Source organism: Aulonocara stuartgranti, assembly GCF_965226115.1.
Source record: "Aulonocara stuartgranti genome assembly, chromosome: 23".
NCBI lineage: Eukaryota > Metazoa > Chordata > Actinopteri > Cichliformes > Cichlidae > Aulonocara > Aulonocara stuartgranti.
In genome coordinates, this window is record NC_138958.1 from 6769946 (window position 1) to 6785548 (window position 15603).

The window sequence follows — 15603 nt, forward strand, 5'->3', positions numbered from 1 at the left end:
GACTACTCCTCTCTTTAAACAACACATAAAACGCTGACAGTGTAAAGACAGTTTAAAGCATGATTTATTTCATACAAACTGAGCTCAGTAAAAACCAAGATTTAATTTGGGGTTTATTCCCCTCCAAAGTAGGGATGGGTATCGTTTAGGTTTTATCTGTACCAGTACCAAACCGGTACTTTTGAAACGGTGCCGGTGCTTAAACGGTGCTCGAACCGGTGCTTAAAGAATGGAAAACACAAAATTGGTCCAAAAACCTCATGTTCAGCTGTTTTTTTGTAAAAAGATAACAATGTTAGCCTTTTCTGCCGCTATAGGGGATTTATGGCATCACTCTTGGCTGGAAGCAGTGCTTAATCAATGGAAAAAACACAAACTTCGTCCAAAAACCTCTCATGTTTAACTGTTTTCCACTTTTTCTTTGGTCATTTTAGCCTTTTTGGCCAGGGTGAAGGGAGTATCTGCCATCAAACAAGAAGACAGCCGCATGTAACTACGACGGTGTTTGCTAGTTCACCTTATGTGCATTAATGTAATAACGTGGTTAGCCTACTCAACGTAAATTACACACGAACAACATTAAGCTACTCACGCAGAGAAGAACGGCTGCTGCTGCATCATCATCCATCATCATTTCTGCTGCACTGGCAGGGCTAGGGGCCAGGACTCTCCTCTTTGGGTTTTTGGGGGATGTTGCTAACTCCGGGTCACAGGCAACCCATGCGCAGTAGATGTGCACGATGTGAGGTCTCGCAGCAAGCTATCAAATATGGCGCATTTCTCGGCTTTTAACAAAATGCTATAAGTCACCAGGTGTTTCATCAGATTCGAGGAGTCACCTCCTTTGCACAGTATCACCTTAAAGCACTTGTTGCAGGCTGCTGAGTTTGCATCTTTTGCTGTGAAGTACAGCCAGACTTTGACCCTTCACCTTGGGCATTTTTAATCTGTAGCTCTGCTCTAAAAGGGCCCGCCTACTACACTTGCCATAATGGCACCGGATACCGGTACCCATCCCAACTCCAAAGTAGGAGGAAGTTTTTTTCTCAATAACTTTGTAAAGACTTTGAAAAAGCATTGTTTTCGTGCAACTCTGCTGCACTGAAGACCCATGAAAATGGAAATTAGTCTGCTATTGTTGTAGAAGCTGTTTTCACACCCAGGAATTTATTTTAAAAAAAGAAAGAAAGAAAAGTGATGAGGTTATGTCTCAGCTGTCTCCATCTTTCTTTTCTGTTCCCTGTCTTTGTCAGAGATGCACGTCTGCGTGACAGCACCGAATCAGACACACAAAGCAGCCACTGAGGATAGGATGAGGCCTGTATATAAAGAATGAAGATGAAGCCTGGTCTTTGGCTCTGAAAATTCTGCAAGCTGCACCTTCCAGGATGACCGTGTTGGGGTTGGCTGTGTTAGAATATGCGCAGTAACCAATCAGAAAATAAAAAGCAGTTCTCCAATTCAGTGCTTTGTATAATACCTCTTCTGCTCTTCATTCACTTTCTAGGCTGCTTAACCACCACAGCCTGCTTCTTCTCACTTTTTCAATTCCAATGCTGCTCTGGACTCTATATTAATATTAGAGGGGGTTTTTTTGTTGTTGTTTTTTTTTTTTTAAAATCTAGATTCACTTTTAAATACCGTTTGTGTTGTTTGTCTTATCTAAATTGAACTAACAAAAAGTGCTTTTTAAGATTTTTTTCATGGCCACTCAGAAGTCCCTTCCCCCAAAACCATGCTTACCTTTATGTGTGGAAACACAAAAAGGTAAAGACCACTTCAAAAAATAACTAAATAACTCGTATTTCCTGTAACCTAAGAAGGTAGGTTAAGGTAGTGCCACTTTCAAAATTTCAAGGGCAAGTAATTTCTTGAAATATTAATAGCAACAATACTGACCAAGATCACTTTATTTTTAAGTGTTTGTGCTATAATAAACACACACCTGGAGTGGTTTTCTCCCAATGTGACGGCGATCCGGCAGATACCGTGGCAGGTTTCCATGTCTCCATTCTGAACAGCCTCTCTGAGCTGCTCCTGGAGTGCCAGCACTTGAGGGACCAGTTTCAACAAAGTGTTCACATATCTGCAACCCATAAACACAAACGAATACAAAGAACATCTACAATCAGTATTTATGAAACTGCAAAGTTTAATAAAAATGATTTTTTTTTTTTTTTTTTTTAATACAGCAGATAAAACACAGGATGCAAGGCTAGGGACTCTCAACTGGTGTATATCAACCTGACTCACACTGCTCACAGCTAGGTTGATGTATTTATTGCTCCTTTCCAAGACAAGTGTTTATTTCAAATCAAATCTCAGTCCAAGTTAGTCCAACCTCTGATCTAGCACACCCACCGTAAAAATCCCACCAGAAAATCTATTCAGAGCTTCTTCTCACAGCTTCACTGCTGTCAAATTTGATTCTGTCCTCTTCCTGCTGTCTCAGCCATTTATAATTCCCTCACTCTGGCTAAAAGACACGTATGACGTGACACACGGCACCACACGCTCCCCTCACAGCTGCTCATGTGACGACATCATACAACATCAGTTCTCCTGTCGTCTTTAATGACAGCAAGAAAAAGAGTGACATTTGGAGATGAAGGGCTCCTGAATGTCAACTAGAAGATTATGTGCATGAGTGAATGCTATACATGTAAACCATATTACGTGTGTCCCACTGGGTTTTTGTGGCATGCAGCCTGTGCTTCATCTTTTACGAGAAAGTCAATACGGAGGTTGGTCCAGGTCGATGAATATTTATCAATGACAGAGCAAGGTTGTGGGACTATACCGGCATTTGGAAAAGCACACAAAATTATAAAAAAACAACAACAAATATTTCAACCTAATCAACTGTAGGTTAGATTAGAGCACACTAAGGCCACAACTGACTATTATTTCCATTATCAGTATCTGCCAGTAATGTTTTTTTAATCTTTAAAAAAACAACAATAACAAAAAACATCTATTTGACATACGCAAAAAAAAGTCATCTTTAAATTGTGATAGCTACATGGATTTCCTGTCTATGTTGACTAATTAAATATTTCTCAGTGGTAATTTAACAGCAGCCACAGGAAAAGTGTCCAGACCCACCCGACCCCCCTTGCAATGTACCTCCTGTGTTGCACGTTAAATGTATCCCTTGCTGCGGTCATAGAAAGGATTTATTATTTTAATTTCTTTAGGACCCTTTTATGAGTCAAGCAGATGGTTCTATGGTCCTGTATGAAGTCCAGCCCTCTATTAAGCTGCCCATGCTGACTCAGCCTTTTCTTGAGTGAGATCCACCCTGTTGTGAAGCACATGTGTATGAATATGGCCTCCATCTAATAATCTCATACCTGTACATCTATTGGCCTAGATCCTGTGTTCAGCTGTCTAAGTAATGCTATGAGTTGCACTGAGAACTGCACTTAACCTAACTGACTGTGCGAGCACGCGTGTGTGTACATGTGACCGGTAGACTGCACTAATGCACTCAGAAGATCATTCATTTTTAATAAGGTGCTTTGCAAATGCAGGTCATGCACTTTTAGCTCAGAAAAGGAAGGCTTGGTGTGCATGTCATGTGATTAAAAGGGAAGAATGAATTTGTATGCATTTCCCCACTTCCTTTACTTGAGATGACATTCTGGAGATTCCTCTGAGACAGCCTGCTGCAATCTCCTCTCCGCTCGCTTATAGTTATCTCCTCTTCTCTTTAGCTCCTACCATGATGTTATACACTTTCTGCCTTTCTTGACTCCGCCTTCATTCTCTCCCTCTCATTCCAGCTCCCCCCCCACCCCTCTCCCCACCTCTGATCCCCTCTGCAATTACTGCAACACTCTGAGACAGGGGAAATGGGTTGCCTGGCAACAGGATGCAGCTGGACCAATAGCATCCCCCTAAATGAGTTGACTGTAATGTGTTTAAACAGAAAGAGAGAACAAGAGACAGGGAGGAGGGCTTAGTGCTGATGAGAGAGATGAGAAAGGGGAAAGGAAGAGCACAAAGAATCAGAGGTAGAGTGAGAGAAGCGATAAAATAGAATTAAAAAAGCGATTGTGAAGGATGGAAAAAAATGTGGGCTTTGACAGTATTTTAAGGGATAATGGAAAAACAGATTTTATTCGTTTCCTTGTCTTTCATTCATTAATGAACAGATACTATTTTATGGAGTTACTTTAACCTTATGATTAAACAATGGACCAACAAAACCAGCGGCCACATGTGTCTCAGGAGACGCTTCTAATAAGACATGACTTCTGGGAGGAGCTGACAACCATGACATTAAAAAAAGAAAAAACAAAAACATAACTGAAAAAAAGGAAATCAGAAGAAATCAGAAGGATAACATTTGTAACAGTCTATTCTAGGAGCCTGGAAATACTTATTTTATGCTGTGTGTGTCATGTTGAGACTGAAGATGTTCTACCTGTAACTCCACTGCCATTAATTGTCCTCCTACCATCTGCTAGGAATAATGTCAGGTTGTTTAAAACAAATTGTCAACAGTAACTTCACAGGTCCAACCCTCTGTCTGTGCAGCCGTGCAGAGGTATGGAGGATGAAGCCTTTTATCCTTCCACACATCTCACACCTTCCCTTGCCCTCCCCTGTCTCTTAGCATCCTTTCTTCTCTTTGCATCGCCCCATCGCCCCCTCCCTCTAGATTTCTGTCTCTAAGGGGAGGGGTAATGGGTGCCTGCTATGTCTGAATCAACCGGGGCATGATGACATCTCTCCCCAGCTCTGTAACCATAGCAACGCCAGCCAACCGAGAAATGCCGCTCTCCTCCCCCTGGCTGTCAGATTGCCCTGTATCAATCCCTCCCTCCTTCCTTCCTTCTTTCTTTCCATCCCTCCCTTGTGCCCTTCCAGTGCCCACCCTGTCTGCTCTCAGCCCTAAGCTACTGATTTTTTCATCTCTCTCTTTCACTGTTTTCATTTTGTCTCCAGTGTATTTTCACCAGTTCCTCACAACCTTTTGTGTAGCAGTATAGTTATCATGTCGTCTTATAGTTATAATCCCATTTTAATGGGTAAACATAAATGCACATTTACAAACATTTGTACACACCTTTGGGAGTCGGGTTGCGAGATGGCATTGACTATTGCCTCTACTGCTGTGTCGAAGAGCTCTGGGTCGGGCAGGGCACTAAAGCAGTCGTGCACCAGGCCTTCACTCTCGCTGAGGGGCACATCTAGCAGCACCCACGATGACAGGCAACGTAGCACGCGAGCTTTCACGGCTCCCGGGCTGTCTGTCCGCCGCAGTAGTTGTTGCAGTAAGGGACACACTGACCCCCACTCCCGTCCCAGGGCTCCCCGAACCTAGAGTGAGAATGATAAAAAGGGTTAATACTGCTAAAGCTTTGTTTAGGTCTAGTATTTGTCTCTTTTATTTTGGTGGCAATAAAATACTTGGATACCATACTTTTTGGAATATAAACCATTGTTTTCTCACAAACATCTCTGTAGTTAAAAAATCCAGTCAAAAGAAAGAACTGTTGTTCAAAAACATTTAATAAAAGAAAGAAAGAAATGTGAGGTAGCTAAAATGCAAAAAATGTTAAAGCTTTCTTAGTCTTGTGTTGTCATATCATAGCATAAAATGAACTCTGGTTGAATACATGGGCTGCATAAAATACTACAAGAAGTCGCTACTGGCATGTGAGCCGTTTAAGTTTTTTAAATTTTCCACATTTCCACAACAAAAAAAATCTTATAAAGCACTATTAACACTCTGAAGATGCATGGACAGAGTAAAAGAGTTAAAAATTTAAAAAAATATTTAATATAGGGAAACCTGCAGTGGATGCAAAGATAGGAGAAAGGGGTGCCTGGAGAGATACCTGTCCTTTCCGGTACTGGGGCAGACGGCTGGTCTGGAACTCCTCAGGCAGGACAGTGAGCAGCTCTAGCAATGCAAGGCAGCGTGCCCGTCCGTCCACTCCTCCCCCGTCCTCCTGAAACACTCGCACCATCTCTGCCACTGCGCCAGGCCAGGCCTCAGGCATGGTATTGAGTGCCAGAGAGGCCAATGCCACACACAGCCTTGTGAGCACCATCTTGGAGCCAGAGGAGAAGCAGGCAATCTGGGAGAACAGCTGGCTCTTCAGAGACTCATACTGGTCTGTGGGGATATCTGACCAGTACCGAGAGATCTTGGTGTGAAGTGCACTAGCGCCAAAGTACTGGATCTCTGGAACCTGTGAACGAAGAAAAGATGGATGCAAATTACAGAAAATATCTTAGTTTCTTCTATCTATGTGTGTCTTTGTGAGAGTCTGTGTACCATGTACCTTTTCTGGGCTCAGGAGGGCCCAGCAAAACTGCCAGGCCTGAGGCGAGACCTGAGCCTGCATTAGCCATTTCTGGGCCAGATTCTTGTTTTCTATATTAGGGTCATAGTACAACTGGTGGAGTGCCTATGAAAAAGAAAAGAGAAGAATAATACTAAACAGTGAAACCAATCCATACAGTCTTGAACCATGAAGGATCTGAACAACTTTCTTGTGAGAAATGTTTGCAACTACACTCCACAGTCACAACAGTGGGTGTCCGCAAACAGACCTGCTGCGAATAGATGCATTCCTTTGAGCGCTTATATGCTGGAAAGGCCTTGATGCCTTGAGAAATGAGAATCTTTTCTCACTTGGCAACACATAAACACCAAATAGACAGGTTACCTCCAAAATCTGAAGAGTTGAGAAAGCAATGACCTGAAAACAGGACTCTGTGAAATGTAGCTCTGAGTAATTCGAGTACTTGAGTGCAGAGAGAGCCAAAGAAAAAAAAAAGATAAGGGATGAGTGTGAGAGAGGGCAATACAAGAAAATAAAATGCAGTGTTAATTAAACAGACACCTCTAATCCTGACAATGCTAGACAAAATACGGAGGCACTACTCTGCAAAAAATGCCTTTTTATTTCCTCCTCTCTGTCTCGCACACAAGCGCACTAGCACACATACATGCTCACTGAACTGAAACAGCTGGCTGCCAGCACATAGTGTCTCAGGGAAGCAAAAAAAATCTATTCAGTGAGCTTTTGATCCTTGTCTTTTACCCCTGAAGCCTGCTCACATCACTTCCTCCACCACCAGTCATGCTCTCCTCTTTTCTCTCTGACAGTTCATCTCTCTATTTCTCTTCCTCGAGCCTTAACTGTCCATCTGGTTTCTTCCCATGCCTCTGTTCCTCACATTTCTTCTAGGATTTACATTTTACCCCAAAATATAATGTTGTAGAAAAGGGAAGGTTTAACAATACAGCAAAAAAACATGACAGGTTACAAAGGACAACAATACAACTAAAGCTGAAAAAAGACTATCAATACAAAGTCAATACTGACTAGAGGCAGAGTTTCAGGTGATGTTCTCTAAATGTCTGTCATCCTCCACTGCAATTATCTGTCTCTACTCACTATACTACTCTGAACACGGCTGCTGGCTGTTAATGAGCTGACTGTTTGCACAGTCAGGTAGCATCTGTACATAGCTGTACAGATGCTATAGCAAGAGCTATAGGAGCCATATGTATGGTAAGGGGCCTTTACTTATTCTTAGCTCATACTTAACATCTATCTTCAGTTTCAGAGAAACATAAGTGATAACAGGCTATGAAACCTCTTTTTTTTTAAACCACATATACCACGATTGAGGACTGTTGACACATGGAGAGAAACTAAGCCTGATAAATTGTAGGGAAAATAAGGACAACGGTTTACTGCTGCTTTTGTGCTAACCTTTAACTATAATTCAACCTGCATTACTGTTAACAACTTATAAATTGAGGGGTGTGAACTATGTTTCACTTCAAGTGTAGCATGCTAGAAAATATGAGAACCACTGATGTAGAAAAATCTCCATGGCAAAATGTATGAAAAATGAATGTTGTGCTGTGATTTGGCAGGATCTTTGCAATTTGGCCCCAACTATAACTGGATTTTTAGGACATTTATCATTTTTAGAGAGAGGAAAAATAATTTCAATATTAATATAGATCAGCTAATCCATCCATTTGTGATGTATATAGACCTATCGGCAGTATTTTCCTGGAAACATTACCTGGGAAGCATATATGGAAAATAGGCAATGTTTCCCATATACTCAGTTATTTGTGGCATCTCAGTTATTTGCGAGATGCCACAAATAACTGACCAGCTTTCTTCTAATGATGTTCTGTTTTTTTAAACCATTTAAATCTCATTTTATTGATGATTAGCACTGAGTGTAATCATTTCACTCAGCACCTTGTTGTCCTTCTCACATGATCGTATACAAACACTAGCAACAGACCCATCTAGGAGTAGCTCTGCTTCTCTGTGCTCATTATCTGAATAAAATATGATAATTCAGGGGAGGATTGCAGTTTGCTTTACTAGAGAAAAGTGTCTGACTTCACAAATCTCACAATCAACACAAATATTTATGTGCGAATTTGCCCAAAACTACTGGATTTAGGTAAAACTGAAAACACACTACTCTTCAATAAAGTTAACAGAAGCAAGAGTGCAAGGAGCCTGGTACCAGGGACAGCTATTAGTTAAAGTTATAATACAACAAGATCTATGAAGTTACTAGGGTATACATAACTGAGAGCGAACTGCTCATCCAAGAGGAAAATGTTAATGCAAATCTGAATAGATGAATATTCAGGTCCAGCTTTAACTCATATACCAATTAAGACATAGATCAAACATAAAAAGATTGGGTGTATAAAAAACGGTTTAGTCAGTTCCACTGTGCCATTGATGTAATTCGAGTCATAAACAGCAGCTTTTAACTCCACTGTGTGATCGCAGACTTCTCCTTATTTAATCCTGAACAGCGCTGTGTCTGAGCTGCTCTGTCCTTCCGAGGTTTATTATCAAAGCACACCATGCTAAACAGTCTGCTCAGTTTGCTCCTTTAATCTGTTGACAAAGAACCACTGCTTGTCTTTTCCTATAAATCACACGAGACATCTCAAAAATCTCAAACAACTGTATTGTCTACTGTTAACTGGTTCTTAAAACAAGAAGAAAAGAAGAAAACCCACATCCTTAAAAACACTGGCCCTCAATTTTACTTGCAGTTGATAGAGGTAGTTGTATCTACAGATGGTCGCAAAATGCCTGCACCACCTGGCTTCAGCTGAGGAAGCCGAGCTCTTGGCAGACACTGTCAAAGGTCATTAGCCTCCTCACCACTGTAGGAAGGGAAAGGGCGTGTAGGTAAAAAACAAAACAAAAAAAAAAAAAACCCAACATGCCTCCATCAGACAGATTCACTATCTAGCTGAATCCTCACGACCAAAACAAATAGCTATAATACTTCACCTATAATTTACTAAATACCAAATATGAAGCAAATCCAGGAGGTGAGAGCCATTACAAATTAAAAATGATCTTATTAAAATAACAAAACGTGCATAGCAGCAGATTTGGACTAATGGAGACAGGCAGATCTAAAATAAAGGCAGTCTTTTTATTTTTATTTTTTTACTAAAGAAATCTCTCTTCCCCAGCATGCTTTTAAGGCATAAAAGCAGGAACCCCCCACACACATACTTTGGAAATATCTTTGCACACTGTGTTCACACACAGCAGGTCAGGTTCAGTGTATTTTCAAGCCATCTGTCCACAAGTGTCACTGTAACAGCTACGGTTGTGTATGCAGAAGGCATGATCACATCACTGACCCATGATAACACTGCGAGAGTCAGAGACATGCAGACGAATGATGATTAATGAGGGAACAAAGAACAATAGTTTGTGTGCGCGGGTGGCTGTTGACAGCATACAGCCAAGATAGAAATTAAGAATACTATGTTGCCAAGAGTGATTATATCTCAGTCACATGAACACTAAAAAAATCTCTTGTACCAAATGTCTCCATATGCAGTCCCTTGTTCCATAAACCATTTATTTTCCTGAAAAGTTTCAGAGGACTGCTGAGGTTTAGATACTGAATTGAGGATAATAATATTTATTTACTATAGAAATGCATCTATCTGATATTTAGAGCTGACGTTAGTTAACAGACATGACAACTGAAAAAACCCCATAAGTGTGCTTTTCCTGTTGACTTCACTCTCTGTGATTTGTGCTAATGTTCGGTGTAACTGTGATCAACTTCCTTAATATTATTTTACTTCATCTAACTAAAGGTGCGTCCCATGATTCAGTTCTAAGATTGTTGCCATTTATCTTAGATATAAACAACCATAATACTGTCACAGTACCACCCACCCAAGGATTTGGCCACAAGGATGTGAAGGGTATGGGTCTGAAGTAGGGCTGTTCGATATAACGATATATATCGGATGACCATATAAAAACGTCTATCGTTTCATTTTACGCTATTGTTTGTTTCGTGGTGTCGCAAAATAAACTCTTTACGGCAATATTTTTTCATCCTTTTGATGGTCACTGTAGTGGCTATATTCATTTCTTAAAGTTCTCTCTTTCTCTTATATTTTATATAACCACACTACAGACGGACAAGCGTCTGTTTTTATGCGTTGTGGTTAGCAACAACGACAGTAACAGCATCGCATGTCCGCTTGTTTATGTTCCACATAAACCTTTCACAATAAAGCTCAAGATCCTGTTGAGACTTTTCAAAATAAACTGAAGCAGGTGAAAGAGCAGATTATTTACAGATGAGAAGTAAAAAAAAGAGCCGCCAGGTGCTAAAAAATAAACCTTAGACTCAAACGTTAGAACAGGCTGTTCCCCGCAGCACGCCGTGTAATAAATACAAAGAAAACGGCGGCTGTTACAACTTATGTCTAAAAATGTATCGTTTCATGCATCTGTAAAAACACTCGACTCCAGCTACATGACGCACAGCTGGAAACACTTCCCGCAAGTTGAGCTGCCCGAGATTCACAGAATTTACAGAAAATTATACATTTTTGTGATTTATATCGTTATCGGACGATAGAATTCTTATATCGGGATATGAGATTTTGGTCATATCGCACAGCCCTAGTCTGAAGGGCCTCCAGGCATACTAAATTGCCCTTCATGAAATGACAGGAGCAGGTGTGAGATGATGGGTTTTCAAGAAGAGGATACTCAAGCACCTACAGGCTTCACTTCCCTCTTTTTTTGTTTATTTGGAATATGATTACTTTTATGTCTCATCACCCAAGTGTTGAACTGTCTGCGGGGTGAGGAACCGCAACTCAAGACTGAATGGAGTGCATAAGCTGGCCCAAATCTTCGGAGTAAAGATTGGGCGAGTGGAAGCCATGTATTCTGGACTTTACAGGGATCGTCATTTCGCCTAGTGAGCCTACGTGTCATCGAGGTAAGGCCAGCCTTCTTTGCATGCCGGTGGCCCCTAGAGAAATGTGAAATGTTTGACGACCATTAAAATATCACTAAAGCAAAGTTTCATTTTTATGCAGATGATACTGTGATCCACTCCTTTGCACCTACTCCTAATCAGGCTCTCTGTCAGCTACAATCAGTTTGTAAAACATTGCAGCACAACTCTGTGTGTGTGAACTCAAACGTACTAAACCTTTCAGCTCTGAGAGTGAGTTAGTATCACAGAAGTACTTATGAATTACAATTGATAACTTTAAAAAGGGTATCTAAATTGAAGCATCTGGTGAAAAAAATAGAAATTTTCTGTCACTGTTGATTAAAACATTATGTTAATTTTGTAAATTATGGTTATTATTAGAGTCAAGAAACAACACTACCCAGGGAAGGTTTTTTGGCCAACAATTGGCCCAATAACAAGCTGCGAGAAAGCACGGTGTTCTTAGTTTCACAGTCAGATTCTCCTGCTCTTTGTTTCAAAATACCAAGATGGTGAGGGTGAGAACACTTAACTTGTATCTTTACATGACAGGAGCTAATTAACCAATTATTAATGTCTAGACGTAAACATTAAAAAAAAGATTCCCAGTCTCTTTCTCACAGTGAGTAATTCAGGTTATTCATTTAATACTGGCATTGGATTAGCACAAGAAGATATATCAAACTCTTACACTCTCACTACTGAAAAACTATTTAATACATCATGTGTAATTTCTCAGTGACAGATTTTAGGGTGCTGCTATGTTCTATAATATGTTAGCTGGCTGGGTGAATAGTCTCCTCAGCCTTTAAATGTGATAAAACTTCTTAAAACTGCACCTGCTGCTACATAGATCTCACCCTGAAATTACCTACAGTTACTGAATGACAGAGGTGCTTTACCAGCTGAGAGGCAGGGAGCTAAACCATACTAAATGGACCTTGACAGTCTCCTGTGCACAGCATCCTGTGTGGGGTGATTACAGGTAGTTACGGTAACAGAAAGTCACCCTGTTAAAGTTCCCTTGAGCAAGAATTGGGCCGATCCAGTGCAGTGTTGGGCTTCTTTCCTGTGGTACAGCAGTATTTTGTCTCAGGGGAGAGCTAAAAAATGGCAAAATCCTAAAAACATACTGTGGCGCTCTGAATTTCCTCTTAAAAATTCCCTTTCTTGGCACATAGTGACTCCAAAGATAATTATAGTTGGGCGGAAATGTACGCCAGTGTTCGAACCCCTTTTATTATGCACACAAAGATCCTGACAGTGTGACACTTTGTTTCACAGAGCTGAGACTGAACAAAGAGCACTCTATGGAACACATAGAAACACTGGGCCAGGAACCATCATCTCCACCACCATCTATAATATAAGCACACACTACCAAACACCCACTGCAGCAAAGGGAAAATTCTGCATCTACAATCTCCTTTTTTTAACTGCTCCAATAAAATTACAATTTATCTTTTTATTCATAAGCCATATGCTACTGTACAGTAGGTAATTTACTGCTGACACTAACATATTAGACAATAAGTTAAATATCAGATTTACATGCTAAGGATGTTTTTAGGTAAGCAGGAAAAGACACTTTCCATTCTCTTAGCATCCTACTGATCCCATAACCAAAGTGTTATCACCAAACTCACAAGAAAGGATAAGAAAATAGAAAAAAAATCTCAGCTACCGGTATTACTTTCTAAATATAGTCAAGCCTTAGACTAACAATATCTCATTAGTTTTGAAATGCCACTGCACTATAAATACAAAACTGCTGATATCTTTTATGGGAAATTATACTTCAGATGCTATGTGCTGTATGCATGCTATATTAGTTCATGAGATTACAGATAGTGCTGTACGGCTTGGAACAGACTGAATGCTGGTGCAAGCTGTCACACAATCTGAATAACGACCTTAAATTCTTAAACACTACCCACACATGACATTTTGTTATTTGCAAAGACATTACAGAGATGCTCTTAAACACTTTTTAAAAACTATTATTTACTGAATGATTAGTACCCTGACACGACTACCTGATTCAGACAGTAAAATGAGTCAATGAAAGCTGAATGTAGCGCATGTGGCTCACACCATTTTTTTTTTTTAAATATCAGGCATTGTTTTTGCATGTGTGAAGGGTTTTTGGTAAGCAAGGTTTCACTTCAATATTGCAAACCCAAAATAAAAACAGAACAATGTTATGATAATATCTAAGCATATGAGTTTGGACTTAGTTTACTTTATCTAAAAATTTACCTCCATGCTTCAAGTTATATTAATTACACATTTTAAGGAGTGCATGTAATATATGTTAGTGTTAACTTTAAATTTAGAAAATGTAATTCCATGGAATGGAGTATCTTTTTCCTCTGGTGTGTCAATAAAACAATACACTCTCCACTTGCAGAAATGAAACATGAATAAGTGAAAATAGATTATCCCAAGGCAGAACAGGACCGTGCTCAGTGTTTGTTATTCTTCTTTGTGCTTTTATTACACCACACTACCTATCTATCCAGGCATTTTCCCCACAGGAATCTGCCTCTCTCCTTTAAACCTGCCTCTAATCATTTCTGTCGCATCCCCAACCTCCTCTCACCCCCTCCTCTTTCTTTACTGGCACTGTTATCGACATGGACCCCTCCCTCCTTCACCTCATCCCTCTATCAGTTTTATCACATCAGCTCTCATCCACCCCAGGAGAACCTTTCTCTCTCTCACACACACTCTCCACCGCCTCCCCACCCATCCCCTTGTGTCCCTGTTAGCGGCCACCAAGGAGGGAGATTTATCACAGCGACCTGGCTGCAAACACTGCCATGCACACGCACGTACACACACATATACACACACACACTAGCTGAATATAACCAATCTGACAAAGATAAACAAAACCTTGAAGCGCACTTAGGAGAATGTGCATGGAACAACCTGTTACCACTTCAGTATTCTTTCTAAACATAGCATTTAGTCGAGGCTAAATTAGGTGAGGTCAGCTCGTAAACACAGCAACATCACGTCCCCTAAATAAACCAGCATTGTAAGAAAAAGTCTTAACCAAAGTAATTACAGCGGGCTACAAGGCGCACTTAAGCGTCCTGCTTTCCCCCTTAATTCGCCCGTATTATCTTTAACACAGCCCCTGCTTTTCCTCTTGAGCTGACTGATGCAAAAACTTACCGTCTCCACGTTTTCCACCGTAAAGTCCAGGGCGTCCGGTGTGGCTGCTATTCTCCCCGGTGTCTCCATATCTCCGCTGATACGGAGCTGTCAAATGATCAAAGAGGAGCAACACATTCAGCAGCAGCTTTCGTTAAACTTTCCCCCGCAAAGTGTGTAATTTCCATAATAATTCCGCAACAGCAATGAGCATGTTTAGGTTAGGTTTACGATATGATTAATTGTAGTCATAAGGATGACATGAGGGGCTAACCGGCAAGCTAACATTAGCTCTTCTAGCTGTCGCTAACCTCCACTATGTAAGAATACTACAGCGATTGCTAGCGTCACTGTGCTAGCACGAAACTAGCTAACGTAGCAATGTAACTTGACGCAACCCTAGTGTCAAATTCAACCAAGCGAGACGGCGACGCTGGTATTTTCAGAGTGACAGTTTTATCATAACAATCTCATCTCAGTGTGTTATCGCCAGTCTATCTGGTGGACCAGTATTTTCACACCTTTCTGTCCTGCGACGGTCTGAGACGATGCTGGCAGCTCCCCGCCGCTCTTCTGCCTCTGCTCCGTCACCAGTAGCCTTTGCTACGTTCACGTGTTGTTGGAAATATCGTAATCGCAGCGTAACCAATGAACAAGGCAAATGAAACAGCGATTTTGTAAAATTCCCATAATACTAAATGCACAGGATATGTATACGTTACTGCAAAGAGTGAATTTTGCTATTATAATCTATTAGTTAGTTATATATTATCAGTCTTACTAAACTGTTTGCGTCATCACAATGTTAAATTATGTAAATCGTCCAGAGTTGCCCTTTTGAAGCCATTAACATTAAATGCGACAGTTTCCTCCCTAAATAGATTGCGAGTGATGGAATACACATCTATGTACACATACTACACATACTACCAATACTACTACTACTACTACTAACAATAATAATAATAATAACAGCCCACAGTTACCTTAATTTAAATATACCGATACTGTTGCAGAGCCAAACATTTACACTCACACCAGGCAATTCAGAATCACCAATTAACCTAAATGCATGCACTTCTTTGCAGGGAAGTTGGGGTATCAGATAGAACATACAAACTCCATACAGAAAGGCCCAGGACTGTA

The 15603-nt window shown here is 40.6% G+C and overlaps 1 protein-coding gene across 1 annotated transcript in view; it reads right to left on the bottom strand.

Annotated features, from left to right (window-relative positions):
• LOC309700267 (importin-13-like) overlaps positions 1 to 15071 on the bottom strand; it is a 29251-nt gene extending 14180 nt beyond the window's left edge. Inside the window, exons 1-6 of the mRNA XM_082523735.1 lie at positions 14979 to 15071; positions 14479 to 14565; positions 6300 to 6425; positions 5850 to 6206; positions 5075 to 5328; positions 1946 to 2086 (exon numbers count right to left, since the gene is read on the bottom strand). Of these exons, the coding sequence (XP_082379861.1) occupies positions 1946 to 2086; positions 5075 to 5328; positions 5850 to 6206; positions 6300 to 6425; positions 14479 to 14547 (947 nt within the window). The 5' untranslated portion in view covers positions 14548 to 14565; positions 14979 to 15071. The remainder of the gene's footprint in view (positions 1 to 1945; positions 2087 to 5074; positions 5329 to 5849; positions 6207 to 6299; positions 6426 to 14478; positions 14566 to 14978) is intronic.
• Between the last annotated feature and the right edge of the window lie 532 nt (positions 15072 to 15603).